A 24,313-nucleotide genomic window follows, 5' to 3' on the forward strand; every position below is an offset into this window, starting at 1 on the left:
TGCTGTCTGATTACAATATTTGCATGTAGGAGTTTGCCACTCATGGGTGCATAGCGGAGTTTTTTTAATTGTAGTTCCGTGAGTTTTGAGTTTTATTGTCAAGTAGGAGGGGGCCTTTCGACTCGCATCCTCACTACAAAAACGCCATTAGGAGTACCCGGGTAAAAGTTTCTTCAAGTATCAGGTGTAACGGATTCTACTTCTCCGTATTGCGACATGCATTTTGCAATTGACTCGGTAGAGGTACGAGGTGATAGGTCATATAGCTTTACATCTATATAATCATTTTCAATATAAACGGGAATCTTAATTCCAACGTTGTCACTTTCAACCACGTGTTTTAAGTTGTTCTGCAAAACGAAACGCTCAGCTTGTGCTAACGTGTTGAACGATATTAACGCTGCACTGCGAAGATGATGATACTGAAGGTACAACACTTTCGTAAGTCTAAGTTGCATTTTTACCTTTAAAAGGTATTCTACTTCACAAAAACTCGGGCGCGTTGAACAAAATTTCAAGTCAACTACCGCGGCGTTGGGTCGGAGTAGAGCTTTTTCGTCAACTTTACTCATGGTAACAAGAATAATCCGATGCTTTCTTTGTTCTCGAGACAATGTACACTAGATCGAGAGGCCTGTTGTTCACTTGGCTCGATTGTTGGTCTGACAGCGGCAGAGGTAGAAAGTAGACTGATGGTGTTTATGTGACGGACGAAAAAGATGTTCTTAAAATTTGTCTCTTCGAGGCACACTTTCCAGGTTGTATCGATCCGGAGCTGCACAATGTTCACATGTCTCATTCTGGTAATTCGGATTCTTGGGCGTTTGCACGTACATACATTGGTTGCCACTGAATCGATCAAGTGGGCAGTTTGCTCCGTACAAATCGCCTGGAAAAGTAGGAATCTTTCCTGTGCTACTGTAAAAGGGATTTGATATTTTCAAACATGTCTTGAAAAAGATTATGCTTTCAAGTCTTGCTACATGTCCCGAAAGCATGGCGAGAAATAACTGTAAGATTTATTCCCAAAGATGGGCGCACAAGCTATGAAGAAGTCAAGAGTTTTAGGCCCATCAGCTTAGTTCTTTTCTTCTAAAAGCTTTGGAACGGATAATCGATCATCACTAAAATAATCAGTGTGAGAAATTCACAACCACTCTGTTTCACGATATCGTTTACAACATTTAGAGCAGCTTCAGGCTCAAGCAATCGAGCTTGGGTTTGCTCTTAGATATTGAAGGTTCTTTTGACAATGTGCCCTTCTAGTCTATTCTGGAAGCGACGCGCGGTCATGGGGTATCCACATGTATCTGGGGTTGGAAAAACGCAATGCTTAGTAACCACATTCTTTGCTCATAACTGAGACAGCCAGGGATATGGATGTTGAGTATTTGCGGTTGTCCTCAGGGTGGCGTTCTATCACCTATGTTATAGAACCTGGTTACCGATGGCTTGTTGAAGGATCTCAATGAGCTAAGATTTCCAACCTACGGGTTTGCAGACGATAACCAAATACTAATTACTGAGATGTGCATCGGAAATATCATTGACTTAATTCAACAAGCATTAAGAACAGTCGAACAGTGGTGCCGACAAGTTAAATTATCAGTTAATCCAAACAAAACTTCACTGGTTCTTTTCACGAAGAGGCGAATAAGGGAGCTCGTCTCTAGCAGTTTTTTGATTCTGAGCTACTTTGTGCAGATCAAGTCAAATATGTTAAAGTTATGTTGGATTCCAAACTGAATTGGTCTACTCGCATTGAGTTCAGAGTCCAGAAAGCGTACATGGCATTCGGGCAGTGCAAGCGAACTTTTGGAAAGATCTGGGATACCCAAATACATCTATTGGATTTAAACCAAAATTGTACGTTCAATACTGCCATACAGATGCCTTGCGTGGTGGTAGAGGTGATGCTGGTCCAATCAAAGCTAAACCATCTGCAAAGAATGGCGCTCATGGCGTTGACTGATGCTTTCACCATGACTCCGACTGCTGCCCTTGAGACACACTTTCATTACACATTACATATTACACATACACCTCAAACAAGAAGTACTGTACATACAGACTGCAGGTTACTGGGCTTTGAAATAGTAACCATGTTGATCTTGCTACCAGTCACACACGACTGTGGTCTCAAATGATTGCAATGGCGGGAAGATATTCTTGCTTCCAGAGATATTACACTCACATGTAGTTTTCCTTACAAGACATTCCATGTGAAGATTCCCTCTCGAGAAGAGTGGTTGTTTGTCTTTCCATACAACAACAAACGAGGGTGGTTTGCTACACTGACGGTTTCTTGACGGAGGGACGTACTGGTGTCTACTGTCGTGAAATGGAATTGGAACAATCTCATTCGCTAGGTAAATACTGTGTTGTATTCCAAACAGAAATCTTCGCGATTATGTGCGGGGTACAATCGGCCCTTCAACAGAGCTTGTTCGGCAAAGTTATAAACTTTTGCTTCGATAGTCCGGCTGCAATCAAGCTAGTGATCGCGTTCCAAACCCCAAATTAAAGAATTAAGCATTATCAACACTATCTACCTTGTCTGGGTGCTCGGACATTTCGGTATTACTGGTAATGAATGGGCCGATAAATTGGCCTGAACAGGTGCAGCGATTGACTTTGTTGGTCCTGAGCCCGCACTATCAATTTCGACAAGTTAGATAAGAGAAAAAATACCGTCCTAGGCTTCGTTCGAGCACCGTAATTATTGGAAAAAATTTCAAATGTGTCGCCAAGCAAAGGCGTTTCTAAAACAGCCATGCCCAGTGATTTCGAAAAATCGAATTTTTCGAAACTCCATTGCGTCATGCTGACTAGGGCTTTAACCAGCCACTGCAAACTCAATTATCACAAGGCAAATATTCAGCGCGCTGAGTCATTTTCATATGGTGCTTGTGAGTCCGACTACGGAACCTCATACCATCAGCAATAGCGCGATTGTGATTTCGAGTTTTCGGCCGTCCTTACATAGACGACACCGCATCAGAGACATACTAAAGTTTCTTATCCAATGCGGTAAAGAGCTTTAGACTTACTCGAAAGCGATTTGAACTACTTTGAGCTTAACTTACCTGCTTGTTTTTGTGCTGTTATTTTTCTCGCCCTTCTAAATCTACTTCCTCCCTCCTTCTTTCTTTCCGTTCAGGAAATGATGGGAAGACACGGAAAGGTACAAATCCCCGACTACATACGGGGAACGTGCCATTTGAGCCAATATATTCTGATTATAAAAACCTTTTCCGCAAAACCTGTGTAAACATTTAGATGAGAAAAACGTTGAAAATCGCCATCGCACGAACTCAGTAAAGTTCAGTAGGAAAATAAGCTGGGATTCTGACCTGTTATAGTGAGTATTCCGGCTTTGTAACTAGAATCGGTTGTGTCATTGGAGCCGCAATACCCGCATTCCGTTTCATTTTCCGAGTGAGCTCCGGCTCCAGTGATTCTAATTAATACTATCTAGAACCAGCCAGAACCACGGTTCATTTCCCAGCTGAACTTACTGGGAAGTTCGCATGAGTGAATCATTATTGTATGCAAGCTTGCATGTAATACCCATATAACGATTGCTAGCCAATCGTAGCACCGGCTAGTGGCAAATTGCTGCTTGCTGATGATCTGGGACGGGACGTGCCAAGTGAAATAAAGTAACCAGCCTCCTGTCAAGGACGACGTCCCTGTGCAGCCAGCATCACTGCCATACAAACCAAAACATTAACTTTGAATCGATTGATTAAAGCTGTAATTAGTTACTAAACGTAGTTTTTCTGAATAATACGGTGTAAAATCATCCCACAAGGTGCAAAACGTCGTGTGGAATGCTTGAATGTCGTGTATAGCACCGAACATAATTCTTTGTTTGGGGCTTTATAGCTATAACGCCCCATATATGTAGGTCGCTGTCAAACTCCATATAATGGTATAGGGTTGCCAGAGGGCTGAAAGTAACTGTCACCGCGAACCGGCAATGGCCTGTCATTGCGAACCGGACCTGTCTTGACGATTTTCATTTTCTTTCTGATTTCATTCTTGTCTGGGTAGTATCGTAATATCCTGGCTATAAAAACAACGTGTTTTTAGAAAAATTTTATGTTGCTAATACTACGTTCACACTACAGAGTTAAAACATGTTATAATAATTAGCAACAAGAAATATGTCATCAAGATAGCGTTAAAACATGTTTTAACTCCTAGTGTGAACGTAGTATAAGATGCATGTACATGAACCGAAACAAATATGCAAAGTGCAATGACGATACGTGCAAATTTATTGTTCTGCTCAACAGTTATGGTTAACGTTGTCCTACACAGTTCAGACGAACGATAACGTAATTCATGTCATGTTTGAGCTCTATTATTTTCGACGTTAATCTCTACCTCATCGGCAGAAATCTATGCCGCATCAGCACAGCATCATCATCGACATTTGCTTGAAATTATTTTGCAAGCGGATTTTTCCCTGCAAAATAACATCGATATCGGGAGGGAAAAAGAAGACCGTCTTCGCATGTCCCGTCCCAGCTGATGACACTTCCATTTTACTTCTTAAACACATCGAAAGCTTTAATTGGGTACCAGCGCTCGGTGATTCAAAGCTCAACTGAGAATGTCTCAGAATGCGGCATTCTTTGGAAACGAAAAAAGCAAATTATTCGTTGCGCTTTTCCAGACTTTTTCATTTAAACCTTAACTCTGCAATGTGCAATCTATACAATGGATTTACTGATATTATAGTTTCTTTCATTGTAATAAAACCTTTCTTTACATGTTCTTAAGCTGATTGATATTTTATTATTTCCCCGTATTTTCGTTAAAACATATGCATAATATCAGTTTGCTCTTTATTTTATACAAAAAATTATTTTGTATTTAATTTTTCGAACAGTGATCCTCCCATCAACGTAGTTTATAAATGGAGCAACTTATAATCTGTTCTGAAGAGATGGTACTTAGAAATGTACAAAAAATCACTATTTTTACAAAACATGGCAATTTATGAAATTATGTCTAACAGTACATCTATCAACTATCAACTGATTTTCGGGTATCAAATCCAGGCTATGCATCCTGTAAATCGTAACGGTGTTTTACTGTTCTACTGGTTATCAATTAAATGTTCAATAATTGATTCAAAGAAGCACAACCTAAAATGGATAGCCGAAACATATACTGAGAAGGAACTTAAGCTATACTCCGATAAAATTGCTTCCTTTTCTTGTTCTTCGCATAATTCAAACCCGATAACAATAATAATGATTCTGTTCGAAAATGATGTTTGTCTGGCGAAATAAGTAAAGTCCTAGATCGCACTCCTTGTTATAGTTATTCTTGATGTGTGGTTGAGCTTCGCTCCTGCTGGACCCTATTAGATGTAAACTAGTAGCAGCAAAAATGAAGCCACTTTTATAGATGATGGTTCAAAGCTCTCATTCTCTTTATGTTATTGCCGCTTTCCGGATCCATTACCCGAGCTTGGCTCTGGTATAAAAGACAGAAGTTTTTTTTTTGCTTTTTTGAATGATTTGTCTAGTTTCGAGAGAAAATACTGTCTAACGAGGAATGTTAATAATTTACAATTTGCTGTATGTGTGATAAACGCAAAAGGAGCAGTGTAATTTATTGATAAAATTGTTTTTCAAACTTTCAAAACTTTATTGTTTTAATGTCGTTCATAACAATAAGTGGTATTCGCTGTTATGCAATGGAAACAGTTCGCGAAAACTACAGATCATCAGTACTATCAGAACCCGATGTGGAGCCGAGAAACAAAGGCGCAGAGACGGGACTCGCTGGATCTCTTGTTCCAAATGGCAACAACTAAAGCTTATAACAGAAGTGAGAACATCCCAAGAAATATCTCCTTAACTATCGTTGATCGAACATGTTTCTTCACTGTTTTTCCTTCATCATAAATCATAAATAACTAAACGTAAATGTGTGCTTTCTGGACTAGAAGTATATTTTTTGAAAATATAAATACATTAACGTAAAATATTTTTTTCGGTTATTGTATTTTTGTCATTGGAGCGATGAGTCGTTGGAATAAAATGAACAATGCTTTGAAACGTTAAATAATTCGTACACTTTCTATCTCTTTATGTCGGTCAGGGGAAAGTAACAACAGCCAATTTTAGCGAGAACGTCGCTAGTAGTATCGCTACCTTCCCCCAACTACAAACAATCCAAACTAGTAAACATTTTCTTTAGTTTTCTTCAAACATATGACTGCAATCACTCACAATATTGTTTTTAATTACAAACCATAAAAATCACACTCCCTAACACGGATAAAACGGCTCATCTTGACAACTTTGTAAGTCAGTTTTAAACATTAATAGTTATAAATAAATATTTCTTTATCAGTTAATTATGTACACGATGGCTTTCTCCTATTCCTTCCTCTTCAGTCATTGATTTTTCTACTTTTCCGAAGAAGGTCTAACCAAAAAAGCAAAACTTACAAAACAAATTGCCTACGCTCTTCCTACATTATAAAATATCAGGATTTGTTCATTTTTTAAATGTAATAAAATACAGTTACAGATGAGAATCAACATGGCAAAATTATTTTTTCCCCAACATTTCGCGCCACTTCATAAACTTTTCCTCCTCCTCGTCCAGAAATAACGCTTCCACGCAAGCCAGAAAGTATTCTGTTCCGAAGCAGTCCTCTCTGAAAAAATAGAGAATTGATGCGAAATTAGAATCAACAGTATGAATGGGACACCGAGTTCGTTAGTTTCAAAATAAGTATGCTCTACAGGGTTAGCGTATCAAAACCAGCCGCTATCAAAATATAGCAAAGGCACGACCCGGCGGCTGCAACGATTCGGCGGGAAATATTTCACACATGCATGAAATATTTCGCATACACGCTGGAAACGGAGCCAAAAATGGACGATCAAAAACGCAAAAAGACCGTACTATAGAGTAATTCAAGAAAATAAACATACCCGATAAAATTGTAACGAAACAATAACGGAAATCAAAAGCGATAGAATTGTACTCTGCTTTAGCCCCTTAGATGTCGGATGTCTGCCGGTTGCTTCGCAATCAACGGTCCAGCGCCAGTTTATGAAGATAACTAATACTTTCGAATAGGAAGCAGTTTAAAAACAATAGAATTGCACAATAATCGGCCACTGGTATGTTTCTCGGTGTCTGGTTGGGGTCGTGATGATAATGATGCTTCGTCGTTGTGTTCTATGTTGTTGGCACTAGCGTTACTAATTTTTTTTCCTCTTCTAGCAACGACGATTTATTCTGTTGATACTGGTTGTTGTTAAGCACTTTTGCGCGCAAGTTTAGTACATTCCTCCTACTCAGTCACGCGGTAGTGGAATTCTTGGGGAGGAAAGATCCCTTCGTTGTTCTTAGCAGGTTTTTGTTTCCTAACGGCTGCCACAGTGAAGCACTTATAAATTGTTCGGATCGGCACCGTTTAGCACCTTGATAAACGGTTTCAATGTTTCGACTTCGTCCGTCAGCTGAAGAGCATCTATGCAGCCACGGAAGTATTCTGTCGTGAAGCACTGTTGTCTGTAAAATAACATTTGGAGGTGAAAATCGTTAGATGATTTTTATTTAGATATTATTTACTCGTTGTTAGTAATACCTGTGCATTATTGTTATTAAACATTTGGAAGTACATTTTCTAATTATTAGTACTTGGTTGTTAGTATTTGGTACTTGTTAGTAAAAGTGTATAGGAGCAGTAGTTAATACATTGAACATAGTACGCAACAAAACGTATTTGACTACTGTTGTTCCAGAATCAGAACACCGAAAACGGTAGGCGATAAGTAGAACGTATTCTAAATTTAATTAAAATCAATCAATCCACTTAACGAATTGCTTATTTGCGTCGTCGTCTCGTGTTTCAGCGAGAGCATTTGTTCTGCCAGCCGTGGATATGACCATCAACCCATCAATTCTTAAGGCATGATCAACGTGTGTGTGTATTCACTAGTCTGCTTACATATAGATGTTGAAATCGCGTTATTCGGATCGATTTGCGTGTATTCGCAATGCAACGCTTCGGCAGAGACCATGTTTTATCGGTGATCACGAGTGGAAAATTCCTTTGCACCAAGTTCCCACTCGTCAGCAACCCCTTCGAGAGTGCAAAAGGCATCACTCGAAGTCTTTACCGTTGTCTTAAAAAATGCTTACCCACAGAGCCTGAAAGCCGCCACAATGTCTGCCAGCTTAATTTCAGTTTACCACCACAGCTGGCGGTGTGTGCTTAAGCGATGTAGTCGCTGTGTCGGCGCGACATCATGGTGCAGTTCGCTAGCTAGTAGCGTCGAAGTTCAAGCTGGTCTCGCGCTCGATTTGGCAGTAGAATGGCAACTTCATTGGTGGGAAGGGTAGTACTACCCACATCTAATGTGTGGCGAGAGCTCGGCACTGACGATCGCAGCCGCCTGCAGCAGTTGCTGCAGTCAAAGTTGCCAGTTTGTGGTAATTTTTTAAATTTTGTTCAAAGTTCACAATCTTGTTTTTTATAGTAGAACGGCGAGTTTAACTTTTCGCTATCCAAACTGTAAAGCTAACACTTTTAAATCAAATGTTTGGAAGTTTGGGATAAATGGTGTGAAATGCCAAACTTCTATTTTAAGAATTTCTAAATTAATTAAAGCGTGAAATTGGCTGATAGGACATCCAACCACAGATCCAACTATACTGATTTAACAAGCTATGCACTCTTGTAATTTTTGGCTTTATTGCTACAAGCATTACAACCCAATTTGCAGTATTCGACAAAGATGTAGACAATAAAATTATCTTTCAGATTCGCACTTTTGGTTGTAATCTGATTGATACAGTACCACGTAGCGGCAAAAAAACGAGTTAGTAGATTTTCTCCATGCAAATTTAAGAAAACCGCCAACTTTATGCACATTGGTCCGGCTGCTAGATGTGTCCAATTTGGTTTAAATTTTCAGCAGATACTCCCGGTGGGGGACTAGCACACCCTACCGAATATGTAAGGCAAGTCAACTTGCTTTTAAATCGTGCTATCGTTTTCATGATCCACACTGGCAGCACGGAAACCAACCAGATCTCAGCCAAACTGCCTTGATTAAGATCGCGTCACGAGAGAATGAAAACTTATCCCAGCAAACAGGTTGTTGTTAGTTGGCTAACTGATTGGCCGTCGAGTGTAGACTACAAGGGGTGGAATGTGGGTGGTAGTTGGTAGTCACTGCCAGCAATGGACGGGGCAGGTAATTGATGAAGACGTGAATGCCGACACGGTGGAAACTATCAAAAAGTGTAGCTCAGTACGAGGGGTTTACTGTCGCTGCAGCGGTGATCAGGTACAAAGATGAAACCTGAATTTGTGTTGAATAAGCAAAAAAAAGGTTGCACCCCGGCCGACCGCCGGAGAAGGAGAAGGAAAAGCTCGCCGCGGCTTGTGCAAAACATCAGAAAGCGAGGCCTCACGCGTGGATTTCTTCTGTCTTATCGCGCTTACATAAATTTCCAGTTCTGGTTGCCTCTCCCGTCAGGCTGGCTGCGGGAGATTGCGGTTGTGTTTTCCTTGTTTCACTGGTTTTGGTCCAGTTTGTTTTTTTTACAAGCGAACAAGTATATTTTTGCATTCATTATCTGTTGTGTACCCGATCGGTGCGCTTTTTCCGATTTGTACCTTTTTGATCGGTCAATCTGGGCGCTGGTCGGCCGGTGGTATATTTCTCAGAACTGCCAAGGAAGTTTAATCCGTTGGGGGTCACAATAAATTTGTATGCGCACAGTCCTTGTGATGGAGAATAAAGATTCTGTTTTGTTGCGGCGCACCCGATATTTATTTAGCTTGAACTGAGGCCACCCGTTGGGCTTTATTGAGCGAGATCCAATCTACAGCACTGGGGAATAGTAAGGACGGTGTGAGTTGCAAATCGGAAATGTCACGTGAGAAATTTCATATGTAGCGGTTGGTATTATTAACAGCGCGTATTCGTAAGGATTTGCATAAATTCAGAACACCTGCGGGACTGGATACTCCGGACATAAGCTAAATTTCCAAACATTAGGTGATTTTTAGAAAATCTCAATCTATTCGTCAAGGACTAACTATAATGAAGAAATTATCGAGCTAAGGCATAGGTAGAGTAATGTGGGGTCAAGTAGGTCAGTTCATTTTGGCGAGCTCGTGCGATGGTATTTTTGCACTAATTTTGACAAATAAGCACTCGTTGGAAAGTAATGTTTTGGCAGTAATGGTTTTATGCATGGCTAAATATTTTTCAAGCTAAAACCAACAATGCGAAGGTACTTTTTTATCAATGTTTTTGAAATCTGGGGGTACGATAGGTCACTATATTCGATGTTAAATAAAACATTGTACATGCCTGGAAAGTCAGCGGTTCAACATTTATTTGAAGAGTATGAATGCTGCAAATTATTTAAAAATTTATAGCACAAATAATACATGCAATCCATTGACGTCATTCAGGTAAGAAAATGAGGAAAAGGGCAAATGATGTGAAAAATCACGAAACCGCGGAAAGAAATGTTAAAAAAAATGTTGATAAAACATGGTTGTGCCACAGCCTTGTCCAACTAACGAATTTGATTCGCTAGTTGGACCGAGTGACAAATGTCAAAAACTCTCCACAGGAGATGTTGGCAGTGTAAATGCATCTGTTCACATCTCTAAATATTGCCAAATTGATTGTCAAAGTAAATCTGACACGAGATTTCGACGTTCAGATGCTTTTTAGTTGGACAAAGGTCCAACTAGCGGAGGTCCAACTAAAAAGCGGTCCAGTTAAAAAGTGTCCAACCAGCGAATCACGACTGTACAAGAAAAGAAATCATTATTCGAGTTCTAAAATTTTGTAAAAGAAAAAACAGCCACGGTAATATTGAACTGAAAAAGGTGCGAAATCGGCAAAATCCCAAAAAGTCGATCTTAAAAAAAATTTCTAGAGATAACATAAAATCTCGACGTTTCATGCAATGTCTGCAATTATGCCCACTCGATTGGGCAATTATCAAGCGGAAGTAAATAAAAACCAGACAGATGACTTAGTACGCTGTACAGATGACTCGTTGTTGAAAAAATAGCCGCTGGATTGCAGTAGATGATGCCGGGAATTCCATAGAGTTCAAGCGAACGCACAGTGGTTTAAAACGCGAAAACGTGATCGTTTTGAATAGCCTTGAAATTGCTATCACGAAAATTATGAATGAGCAGAATCGGCAGTTGTAGCCATAGTTCTTGCAGCTAGAATCAAAGATCATCATTTATTAGTCAAAAATCTTGATAGGAAATATAATATAGGGAGAGAGGGTAACAGTGGATCAGCAGGAACTATGAAACATTCGCAATAAAATCATAATGCATGATCGGAATCGTCTCATTCCCTCATATTCCACAATTTCTAATTCTTTACACGTTTTGCTATATTTTGTAAGAGATCTGATAACTCTATCTCTTTTAATGGATATTTGTTTGTTTTGTGATAGCCAGAGTAAATTTGCAATGATAAACATTATTCCATCTTTATGAATTACCATTCATTGAATAAATGTTTAGTCTATTGCTATTTATAGCTAATTTTATGCTCAACATTTGCCGCGAACACAGTTTTTGGTAACTACTCATGGTTCTGTGTAATTTCACAATTTTCTTGAATAGACTCATTGGGTAACTGTGAAACGATGGCGTATGGGGAACAGTGATTTTTGTTTGTTTTTGTGGTCTGTCTCAAAATATCAATGGGTTCCGATTTTCCACAGTAAATACTACTCATATAGTGCAAAATTAGTAAATTTGAGCAAATTTTGTAGAAATTGTCTCTTATTTCAGGATTGCAGCTAATATGCATATATGGTAGTTCGATGTTACGCGATGATATAGTGGATTCTTTTGTAAACAAACGATTTTCGCCTCAATATAACTTTAATTCAAAGCGTTAGGATCATTCTTCGTCAAAACAAAAGAATAAAATTTATAAGTAGAATATTTCGCTATAGACGACATCGTGTTTCATAGTTCCTACCCATGGGGCACACTGATACATTTTATCACCAACTGTTTATTATCCAAAAAATGTTATTTCCCGTGAATTTTACCAGCTGGAAAAAATATATGTATTAGTTAACAACATAGTGGCACTATGTATCACTTTTGATTACACAAATAACATGTATTATCATGAAAATTAAATTGTAGAAAAATATGTTTCATTGTTACCCTCTCTCCCCTACTAAGTTTTTCGGAGACATATTTCGCTCTTCTGTACTAGACTTTTGAAGACACACCTATATTTACTTTAAAAGTGTCAGATTCATCCTTATTTTCACATTGCCTTAAAGGGTGAGTCGATATTTATTGCGACACTTTAGATTTAGAATCAAAGTTTTAAAGTAGTGCTGTATTGTATTTATTACATTTTACATAATGAGTGACCGAAACTAAAAGTCGCAAGGACAGAAGATGCTTTGAATATAACAGTAATCGGATCTAAACATCAAGCGTAAAAATCGGACCGATATCCTTTAGCATAAAAATCGCTTAAATATTACGTTCAACTTTAAAAGTCGGATTTAGAAAAGAAGTTTGTAAGAACCGGATGTATATTTTTATTGTGGATTACTGAAGGTTTTTTTAAACGACACTTACATCTTCTACGCTTGTCGTTTATATTTGATTTTTACATTGTAATATCTTTGAAGCGAGTTTTACTAATTATGTTCCGTTCTTGCTACTTTTATTTTCGGTCACTTATATGTCGGTTAAATTTAAGGTTAGGGGCAATGATGTGTACAAGAAGTGCGCGTAATTTTAAAGCAATTGGTCCAAGAGATATTGAGTTATGATTTACACCGCACCGGAAGATTCACTATCAATATTTTGCAATGAAAATTTGGGAAAAAATGTTCAAATGTTGTATTATTGCATGGAAATTGACTCTGTATACCAAAAAAAAGTTATGAACCATATTTTTTCACCAAAAACATCTTACCACACCCTCCTACCCCTTTAAAGAAGGAAAACAAGAGAATTTAATACTATGGTTGTGTTATCGCAACGCACCGAACTGCTAATTGACATATCACGTATCCCATTGCGTTGACTGTGTGTTAAGATGTTAGCTAAATGGTATGAGCTTCAAAAATACTCACTTGCAGAAGGACAAAATCTGAGGCTCACGGAACAGAGAGTAACAGTCTTCGCATATCCGGTCCAGCCGGTAGAAAATCGCTTTGTTGAACTGTCCCTTACATTCTAAGTCGAAGAACGAGCTGCGCTTGGCGACACTGTGGTGAGGTAACGCTACAACTGCCAGTGGTACCAGTGCGATTATCAGTGACCACGCGAGTGCTAAGTTACGGGAACACATCTGCAGAGAAAAGGGAAAAAACAAATTTATTAATTAGATTTACTCGACAGCTATGCAAAAAAAGAACGAGTACATTTCTACAAATCGTAAGTTCAGTTAAGTACATGAACGCAGTTATGTATTTTGCTCAGATTGTAAAAAGTTAGTCAAACAGGATGAAGTGAACGATAACATCGATGAAAAGTGACAAATATAAATATTTTCAAAAGCCGATAGCATTCTGTAAATATTGTTATGCTCAAAATTGCGTTACATTCGAGTTGTGGATATTATGACGTACCAAAGGTTTTAGATTTAAAATAGTTATTCAAAATTCGTTAAATTTCATTATTTACCATGAGCACAGCACTTTCGATTGCACTTAGAAGACCAATTTTTTTTTTCAAAAATACACGCTATTCACATGCATTCGATAAAGCGATAAATAGCGTTACTAAATTTGCAGCAGCGGCGGTGGCGACTGTTCTCTGTCAATCTGGTCAAGACCCTATAAATTATATCATTATACAACACGTTTCGCCTTTCATCGTCATCGGATTTTCCCACCAACAGGTCTCGTGAGACCAACTGGGGGGGAAATTTATTGCTGTTTTTGATCATAATTTTAATGATACCGTCGTTATATTATACGTCTGTCACGACACACGTATCGAAGCCGGGCAGCTGCTGCAAATTTGCGATGCACAGCTCTAATAAAAACTAAATATTGAAGAAACCCGAAAATGTTAAACTCGTGCGTTGTTGGAGGAAACGAAAGCTTGTTTCGCATTAAGCCCAAAATTGATTGCCATCATAAAACACTGCGCGCCCGTTTACCGGTTTATTGGAATCATGAGTGCAAATATATGCATTCGATTTTAGTAATATGGTTGAAAGTATCTTATTTGCCACAAATGGAAATTTTTGATGCAGTTTCGAAATAATTCTATTGAACAGAACTTGTCTACAGTAGACGCTCCTTAATTCATCTCAACCCCTCTATTCATCTATCTGTCTGATGACTCAACCAGGAAACCAATAAAATCAAATTACACTTTTTCGGTGGCATTTGTTCCATTTTTCGATCGTTCAATATTCTCTATCAGAGGTTGAAATATGTGCTCATTTTCACGCCTATCAGTTTATTGCACATCATTTTCATCTTTAGTAGACAGGGACCCAACCTTTCTCATTTCAAGAAATTGCGAAAAGCAGCTGACAATGCAGCATGGAAGCGCGATAATTTCGCGGCGTTGAACCTCGTGATAACTTAAGTTCAAGAAAAGCACCTAATATATTACGTTATAGAAATTATTTCTCCACATCATTGCAGTATTTTGATTCCACGGATCAGTATCAACTAATTTATGTGAATTTTTGCGGAGCCATTGTTTATTCGACAGTTTTATATTGGACGCGAAAATATCATCTCACATTATACCGCGAAAAGATGAGGTCGGCTGCTATATTGTCACGAAAACTAGAAGAGCAAACAATGTTAAATCATTTGCTCGTTTTTCTATTACTGGTCGAAGTAGGTAAAATACCGCCTATTGCTGTTCACGAATGCGAATATTTCAAACTTTGTTCGCTATTACATTTCTCCCATAGGCTCATGTATTGCAAACATCGTGCATTAGTTCGCGCATTAGTTTTAAAGAATCTCTGACCTCCGGTGGTGCATCTCTGCCCTCTGGTGGTGCTAGTCGTATCTATGTATGTGTTCGTCTAAGTATTTGGAATAGCTGGGTCAGGAAATGGATGCAGAACTGGCATATATGATAGAATAGTGGGTAATTTGTTGTCTCGCGAGCATTTTTTTCCTTCCTAAGATTTGTTGGTAACTTTCATTTCCAGTGTTCAATTCGTGAAGATCGAATTGGATAAACTAAAGAACGATTACTTTACCGATGCTCGCAAATTATCTATTCCCGGTCAGAATAGCATGATAAAATCCTAATAGAATGCATTTGTCGTTAATGGTAAATAAATCTCATTTCCTGGCATTTAGACGGGTTCAAGTAGTTTGATTGCATGTAACATGTGTTCATTAGGCTCCTTCTGTTTTACCTATTAGTTTGAATTACTCGTGTATACCAAAAATTATAACGGTCCATTTATACGCTCTTACTTAATTTTTTGCATATTGTATATCTTTATTCGGCACATTCTTTTACCTTCTTTTACTCTATTTTAAATTAAATTCATACTAACACTCACTAACACACTCAATGGCATATTCTCTCATATACTACGTATACTTACGTCCACCATCTCGCCAACATTAAAACACCCTGGTAATTAAGTGAACGTTTTCGCACTTATAAATCTACAAACACGGTCTCAAGCATTAACCCACCGTTCGCGCGATCATGAATCGGTCACGTCCGGGAGTCCCTACCCTCTGTCCTAGCAGCCTGGACTCATGCCTTCAGTTGAACAAATAAAAAAATGTCGCTCATTTCTACTAAACAACACCATGGGACATGACCGGGAACTCTAGAGATATAGGGGTTCTCGCTCTCTGCTAGCTTCCAGCACGTTAACATACAAACGCTTAAGACCTTCGCGATCATCCACGCATACCAAAGCCCATGGACTCGCAAACATGAAAACACCCCGTTGATTAAGTAAACGTTTTAGCACTAGTAAACTTATAAACACGGTCTCAAACGTCCAAGTTCGCGCGATAATGAATCGGCCACTTCCGGAAATCCTTTGATCCTACTAGCCTAGGTCCATGTTTCCAGTTGGACAAATAAAAAAAAATTGACGCTAATATCCACTAAACCATACGTTCCATGGCGAAATGACCGGGAAATCCATTGATCAGTCTATCTTCTGACCTCGCACAAAGCAGAAGCAAAAAAACTCGCTACGCTATAGCAGGCTATAGGCACCAGTGAATCAAGCTAGCGTTTGTTCTACATCAGTGCACAAACAAATTGTATCGTTGCCCCCGGCTGCGAAGTGAAATGAGTTTGCCAAATGAAACAAAAGTGCCCGTGCTACGGGATAACACGATTTCGATCGACTTTAATAAAACTCGTGTTAGACCCACAGTTCAGGAAGTGGAACAATTAGTTAAAGTTAAAATGGACATCACGTTAAAAACTGTGTGTCACATTTAGAAGTTTAGCACAGGCAGAAAACTTCATTGCAACGAACAACATGCAACACAAGGTGGAATTGAATAACACCAGAATCAAGATCCCTATGCGTGCGTATCTATGATTTGGCCCCGCGCACTAGAGAAGATTACATCAAACGAATCATGTCGCAATATGGAGAAGTAGAATCTATTACGAATGACACCTGGAGAATTTTTTTCACCAGCATTCCCAACGACGTTCGTATTGTGAAGATGCGAGTGACTAATCCAATACCTTTTCACATGACTATCAAATGCCAATCACCGAAGGAAGGCGTGACCTATAACAAACAACCCTAATCACATATCCCGGGCAGACCCCAACATGCCAATTCTGTAACCATACAGCCCACTACGGAAAAACATACGCCGAAGCAACTAGTCAAAACTCATCTACTACAGCCAACTCTAACAAGCAGCCACCGACACCTACAGATAAACCAAAAACAATTATCCAATTAACCAATAATGCAGGTACAACGACCACGACAACCGCTCCCAAACCAACAACTAGCATCGCCAATAACGAAGCAAATACCGATGAAGACGGATTTACAACAGCGACCCGTAAGAACAAGAAACAAATAAGAACCTTTGATCGTGAACAGCAAGAAAGCAGTACCGATGATGACATGGACGGGAACGATAACGCGAGAGAAGGCAGACTAAATGACCCCAAGCGGCTTCACCGCCAAGGAAAAGGATCTCAACACGCATCAGCAAACTGCGTCAATCTGGCAGACCGACATTCTTAGCATTTTTTTTTAATTTTTATTTATTATAAAAAAAATCAAAAGACCCACGACTCAGTTGTGCTAACGCATTGAGTCGTTTCAAATAAATCTTAACAAAACTAATGATACGTGGAAACTTCTTCTCTTAGAGTATCTGATCCGTATACTGAAAATTAAGTATCAGATGCACGGTCCACGCGATCATCCAAGAACACATGCGAATATGGGAGTGGACACACGATAATCGACACACGGTAAAATCGAATTTATTCACGCGTCACAATTTTACGAGAAAATTCTCTAGAATCAAAACTACCTGAATATATGTCTGAAGCAGTCGTCGGTTACGGCTCCCTAGAGCATTGAAAGTGTGTCTCCAAAAGACTGTTTAGGTCATCAGACGAGTATTTACTATTAGCAGTGCTAATTGATCTGACAAAGTAAGTCTTTCGATTCCGAAGGTAAATTATCTAATTTACTAGCCTCGTTGAGACTTCAGGCATTTGAACAAAGGCCTTTCAAATCACTTCGCTCAGAAGATCGAGCCGGTTTGAATGCCCCCGATCCGTCTTTTGAAAGCGCTTGAACAAGCTAACTAAATTTAGAAGCAAACTGCTCAAGTTGCGGATCATTACAATTGTTTCAACTTGGAACCGGATCTCTTTCGTGTACATTCGGCTTATGTTCATTAAAGTACTAACGATCATGTGATCAAATTCATTATTTTTAGACAATAAGCTCAATTTACGTCACTGACATAACAAAAAGTGTACATGTGATTAATGAAGCTACGACGTCATCGTCAGAGGAGACGCGTTTCAAGTCGCGGCCCTTTTAGATCTCTCCTGGTTCGATCTTTGTTCGGTGTGCTAAAAATAGCGCATGTTTCACCTGTAAGTCGATCGGCTACGGACGGAACCAAGCAGCATTATTATTAGTTCTATTAAAATATGAAACCAGATTCCAACCGAGTTGTAAGCATCAGCAGACATCAGTGGTGTGCATAGTTAGCCTTTCGCGGATCAGATGGTGTGTGAGGACGGAGGACAGATCGTTCCAAAGTAGGGGGTCAAATAGCTCAGAGGCCGGTGGCGTGCAGGCGGTTCAATTAACAACGGCATATAAAAGTGTCTCAGGGAGTAGACTGTTTTGTATGGAAAACGTGTTTTAATTTACTTAGGCTGATGGTCAGGGCGAGGAACTGTTTAGGCGCAATTGCAGTTGCTATTTTTAGAGTTGCTATTCATTCAAGTTGAAGATGTTCGTTGCATATTATTAACTTCTTGTAGCCACTATTATTTGGTCTTTTTCCTTCTGGAATCAATCACTAAACTGCATCAATGCAGTTCTACACCATTGTGCGTAATTGATTCTCATATTGCGAGCGGTCATAACAAAGGAGAAAGTTTCCAATCCCAAATGAAAATTCGAGTATGTGTGTGTCAAAGAGATAGCTTAGTACATCATCTTCATCAGACAAGTACTTGGTATCGTATTACAACCATTTTGTTGAAAAGCCCAGTGATATCATAAATTGGCAATCTTTCGAAAATAAGTATTTTTCTTAAAGTGTTCCAATGCAAATGACGGGCCTCCTTGAGATCTCCAACCAACGATTTTCTGTAATAAATCGTTGATGTTGTATTTATCGTCCATAACATTCAACTATTACACGAACCGACGTCTGCCACAACACCCACGGAGTGATCAAATGTCAAGGGGATTAACCGGAAGCGTGCGAAAATTGTCCAATTTACACTGTATTTCTCAAACGCATTAAGACGTAAATTGACGTAAAACCTATCCAAACAGGTGGCTTGATAAATGGACATACGAAGCGGAATAAACATCACATTAATCATATGGTAACACGCGTTTCGTGACGGTCGCGTTTCGCGTGCTCCAATCTTTATGAGTATGTGACTTTCCTCAGGCATCGCCACCAGTATAAAAATCCACATGACGACGCACCGCAATAAATGGCGCGCCGACAAAGCGTCTAGGCTAGGCATAGGCATTTCCTCTGCAATATCTCACACATATAATGCTCTATTTCTCTTTGATCCGTCCGGAGAGTGTGACCTGCGGGTGGTCAAATAAAACAGTCCTATACGTATACACACCACTACTGTACCCCTATAATTTGGCCTTATAAAAATACAAATAGGAAGAAGGTGGCGGCGAATCTTTTATTCGAAACGCGATTTCGAGGTGATGATTATTGGACTCGTTTGGACACATCGACCAATTTAGTGGTTTAAAATGTCAATTTATGAAGTCAAATCGAATTCATGAATATTCACCGCTATACAATTCCAGAAATCAGAACAGCAATCGACCATCTGGCAGAGAAGGAGCAATCAACGTATCACAGTGAATTTGGCAGCGACCTGCCACGAACTGCACACCTGTTAAACATATTTCATTCATGAAAATGAGTTTGCTCGTTTGACGTTTTTGCGAAAGTTTACTGCGCTGCCACCATCCAATAAAACCACCGAGGAGGTGCTGAAGAGGGCAGGCGCAAAACAAAATCTGAAAGATTTACGAAAAGATGTTTTGGAATGAAAAATGGACATATTAAATCCTCCACTGGTTAAATATTCAGAAACACTTAATTTCTGCCGTGCGAAATCGGTGCCTCCTTTGAAATGGAAACCAGACAGGTCTATAACACACTGTTTGGATTTTGGCCTTTCTCATATTTTTATTACGAGCACTGTGATATTTGTATAATGAGAAAGAACCATTTGGAAACGTGAAATTTCATGTATCGCTAGTTTTTGAAGCTGCATCTCGAAAAGTACCTTTGCACGTGTACGCCTCCATTTCGCGCATCTGGCACTCGTATAAAGAACCATTCACCTCCATCGAACGGCGCCACCCGTGGCGACCGCGACAGTCCGCTTAATCGTTTTTATCCTCCATTTCCTTCCGCTCTTCACCTGCTGGCTATAACGAAGTGTGGTCGGCTTTTCTTTGAAACACAAATCTCGCCCCATTCACGAGGACCGACCGATTCTTCCGCCGGTTGTCGTTTGCCATAAAGTTAATTTAGCGGTTTATTTATAACCACTTCGATTTTTGTCCGTTCTTCTTTCGGTTTAAGTTTGCCAAATTTTCCTCGTCTTTAGCACCCCAAATCGGAGGTAGAAGGTAAGATTAAGATATTAAATAATGCGACCGCACGTTCATTCAGGTGTGTTCACTCTTGGACAATTAATGAAACAGTAACTATATTGTTGCGGTATATTATAGGGGAACATGAGGAGACTTGACCAGGTTGTCAGCTAAAATTGCATAAATCTCTAAAAAAGCCTTCAATCCCCCAAAAATCATCCAGATATAATGCGCAAAGTTATTGCGCGTCTTCATGATGTTTTGCAGAATTTTTAATTTAATTTTTGAAAAGTTACAAAAGTTTTTCTGTCATCGTTTTTTCTGGTCAAGTCTCCCCATTGCGCGGAGACTTGACCAATGCGTGGGGAGACTTGACCAAGAGAATTTTGAAAAATCATAACAAAAAATAATGACATAAAACATACTGTAATTATTTTTTTCCCTATTGTCGAGATCCTTAGGTAGCAGTAAAAAATATAAAAGAGTTGCATTTGATAAATTTTGATTTTTTTAAATGCATTTCTTTTTAAGGATTAACTGCACTGCTTGCATTGCATGTTCACACGTCACGAAATCAGTCCTACTATTGCTAACTTTGCTTACAAATTTTAAAATATAAAGACTTATGTTTGGGGTGGGATTTTTTTATGGCGTGATTAACATTAACAGTAGGTACCAAAGCATAATAAATATTAGGAATTTTGTATCTTTCTTCAGCTGATCGCAACTTGGTCAAGTCTCCCCAACATTAGTTATTGCGTTCAATTCCATGCGAATTCTAGTAATAACTATTCAAATGTTCCAGTTTATGTAAAATCCTTTCACTGCTTCACAAGGATTAAGATGGTATATTAGTCCTTTAATAGTAATTAGTAGTCGAGTAGATATGTCCATACAAAGTTTGATAAAAAATTACATCATTTGTTGCAAATTTATTAATCACGTAATATTTTCTGCAAGGAAAGGATTTTTTACTCCAAACTTTCAAAAAATATTTTCGAAAAAAAATTAAGAATCGAATAGAAGACGCCATAGCCGAAAATAGAATTTTGCGCTTGGTCAAGTCTCCCCATGTTCCCCTACATGACAGTTTTTGTTTGTACTACATAGACTGCAAATTTGTACACTTCTTTTTTAGAATTATTTTCCAAAAGTTGTCGAAGATTTAATGATGGGGTGAGCCGTATAAAAATATTACATTTTGTTTAACAAAGGGATTCAGAGATATTATCTGAAACGAGGCATAGCATAAGTTCCGAGGAATTGAGTTGGGTGGGTATTGTCTTGGGTATAACCGGAGAGTTGTGATTGTTAACTCAAATCTAATGATACTTTTGGAGTTCTAATCAACTAGATGGTTGGAAACAGTCTATTAGCTTTCTCCGGACGAAACCAAACTAGAGGCTGTATGGCATCCGGCGGGTTGAAGCATCTTAGGCAAGAACCGATCCACTGAGTTCCTGCTCCCATGTTATAAGAGGCGACTGCAAAATGAAGCCCATAAGTCAAGATGTATGGCTGTGCCGAAGACGGAATCGTCCGTCTTCGAGCTTACAACAAAAAATGGCATCATAAATCGTCGTGAAATTCACTGTGTATGTCTTATATCAGCGGTTCTCAACCTTTTTTGTAGCATCCCTTAGAAATCACCGTGGGTTGTTGCGGACCCCCACGGTCAATCATCGATTTTGTATGCTACCAATATATTCTTTTCTGTTGGTTAGGAAATAAGACTTGAAATTTCAGTATCCACTCGGAATTTTTTTTTTTTCGCGAACCCCCAGCATAGACTTCACGGCCCCGCGGACCCAGCTTGAAAATCACTGTCTTATTTCGTGAAAACTGTCACAGTCAAAATGACTGTTGATAACATAGACATGAAATGCGTCTGGGAACGGGCATAGCGTAGTTGGTAAATCGATTGCCTTGTACGCAGCTCACCTGGGTTCGATTCCGAACCCTGCACATCGAGTTAGAGATTTTTCCAAAAAAGTTTTCTCTAACCCGAAAAGAGGTGAATGACACTAAGGTTAAAACATCTATAATAACAAAAAGGGTTATAAATGCCTGGTTCCGATTTAGGTCCAAAAACCAGACCTCGTATTCGGACAGACCACGAACCATAGATCCGAACAGATTTTGTGTGGATCAGGATCAGTTCCCTGATCTAACCCATCCCCGTTCCCCTTACCACCCGAGCTAGATCGCGCACTTATATCCAGACTGGATATACCCTCCGTACCCTCAGTTCGGATACGTAGATCCAAACCGTAAGTCTTGCTTCCAGTATAAGTATTTTATGCAGTCGCTACCTGCTCTTGACGTTCGGGATAGAAAAGTGATTTAAGCTTAACACGACACGAACTACCCCACCACTATTCGATTCGGTTTTTCGCCTGACTGAGCTTCACAGTTGACCGAGTGTTCGCTTTGCATGATGCACATTACATTGACTAGCAAAATACTACACACTTTCAGAGGATCCAAAGCGTTAATATGTATTGTATATAATTGACGAAACGTGAAGGATCTCATATTCCACATGAGTGCGGAATATGAGATCCTTCAGTGTGGATTTGAATTAGGGTTGTTATATCGGTAGTACCGGTACCAAAAATTCCTGGAATGCCGGCATATTTTGGATACCACATTACCGGTACTACAGAAAAATAAGTTCCGATATTTTCGATACTGTGCAAATCGTTTGATTACATAATCTATAGCTAAAATTAGACGACATTCGAAATGCTACCATCCTCAGAAATATATTTGGTAATAACGGAAGTCAAATGACACACTAATAAGTAAAATTGGGGTGTGTCCCATTATGCATAAATACGTTAAGCATACGGATGTTTGGCATACGTACGTTAGGCATAATGGACGTTAGGCATAAAGACGTTAGGCATAATATACGTTAGGCATAATGGACGTTAGGCATAAAGGACGATTAGCATAATGGACGTTAGGCATAAATTAGCATATTGAAGTATCACTTAAAGCAAATCACTTTTTGGTGGTGACGACCGGGTGGTAAGAGAGCTAATGTTTGAAATTTTTTGATGTTGTAGAATTACTCTGGAAGCTGATCAAACTCGACCAAAATTTTATTCCATTGTATATACTTTAAGAAATCTTCACTCAAACAAAACATGCAGAACGAATACTGGCATGCGGAAACTCAGCTTGCGTTAATTTCTCGGAGAATAACCGATAAATTGTACATGACTAGAATAGGACAAAGACTCTTGTTTAAAATTAGTCTCATTTGTATTAAGATATGAACATCAACCCCTTCATGCCCAAGTTGTTTATATTCTCTTTAAAGTTATGCGAAGGTATGGTATAGCAAAGAGTATTTTTTCTAACCCGAAAAAACAAGCGTAAGGTTGAAATCTATAATAACGAAAGCATTGCGATTATTTTTAAATTTTTGTGAATTATGCCTATCGTCCATTATGCCTAACGTACATTATGCCAATCGTCCATTATGCCTATCAGCGCGCAAATTTGAAAGGATAACGAACAAATGTACAGTAAAGGTACTGATTTCTTCGCTTTTGAAAAAAACTGAATTTGCACGGTGAGATTAGTTATGAGTGCTGTCAGATTCTCTATAGATGCACTTGTAGTGTATAGTTCAAAACTCGAGTTTGAATCTAAAATTGAATTGAATCTAATGCTCGCGAAACCTCGAAATCGAAGAAGTTGCCGCATTAAAATAAAACCTGTTAAAAGTGACATATTGCACATACTTTGTTGATCAGGATACTTACTAAGCATACGAAACCTGATCAATAAAATCATTATTTTGAACGTTAAATTTCACTACGGAGGGATTATCGCTCTTTGAACAAAAATATTGAGTAGCAAAAATACGCCCTTTTCATAAGTTTTTCACAACTATCAAACATAAAAAAGAATTATTATTATATTCATTTCGTTTATTTGATAGG

At 38.9% G+C, this 24,313-nt stretch overlaps 1 protein-coding gene across 5 annotated transcripts in view; it reads right to left on the reverse strand.

Moving 5' to 3' along the window:
* Positions 1 to 4,771: 4,771 nt before the first annotated feature.
* LOC131686761 (ion transport peptide-like) overlaps positions 4,772 to 24,313 on the reverse strand; it is a 90,588-nt gene continuing 71,046 nt past the window's right edge. For 4 of the 5 annotated variants that reach the window (XM_058970730.1, XM_058970733.1, XM_058970732.1 and 1 more), the window contains exons 2-4: positions 13,156 to 13,373; positions 6,969 to 7,554; positions 4,772 to 6,688 (exon numbers count right to left, since the gene is read on the reverse strand). In XM_058970730.1, coding sequence (XP_058826713.1) covers positions 7,431 to 7,554; positions 13,156 to 13,373 — 342 coding nt within the window. In that variant the 3' untranslated portion in view covers positions 4,772 to 6,688; positions 6,969 to 7,430. The remainder of the gene's footprint in view (positions 6,689 to 6,968; positions 7,555 to 13,155; positions 13,374 to 24,313) is intronic. The other variant, XM_058970735.1, reaches the window with a different exon arrangement.

The sequence above is a fragment of the Topomyia yanbarensis genome, chromosome 3 (genome assembly GCF_030247195.1).
Source record: "Topomyia yanbarensis strain Yona2022 chromosome 3, ASM3024719v1, whole genome shotgun sequence".
In the NCBI taxonomy this organism is placed as follows: Eukaryota; Metazoa; Arthropoda; class Insecta; order Diptera; family Culicidae; genus Topomyia; species Topomyia yanbarensis.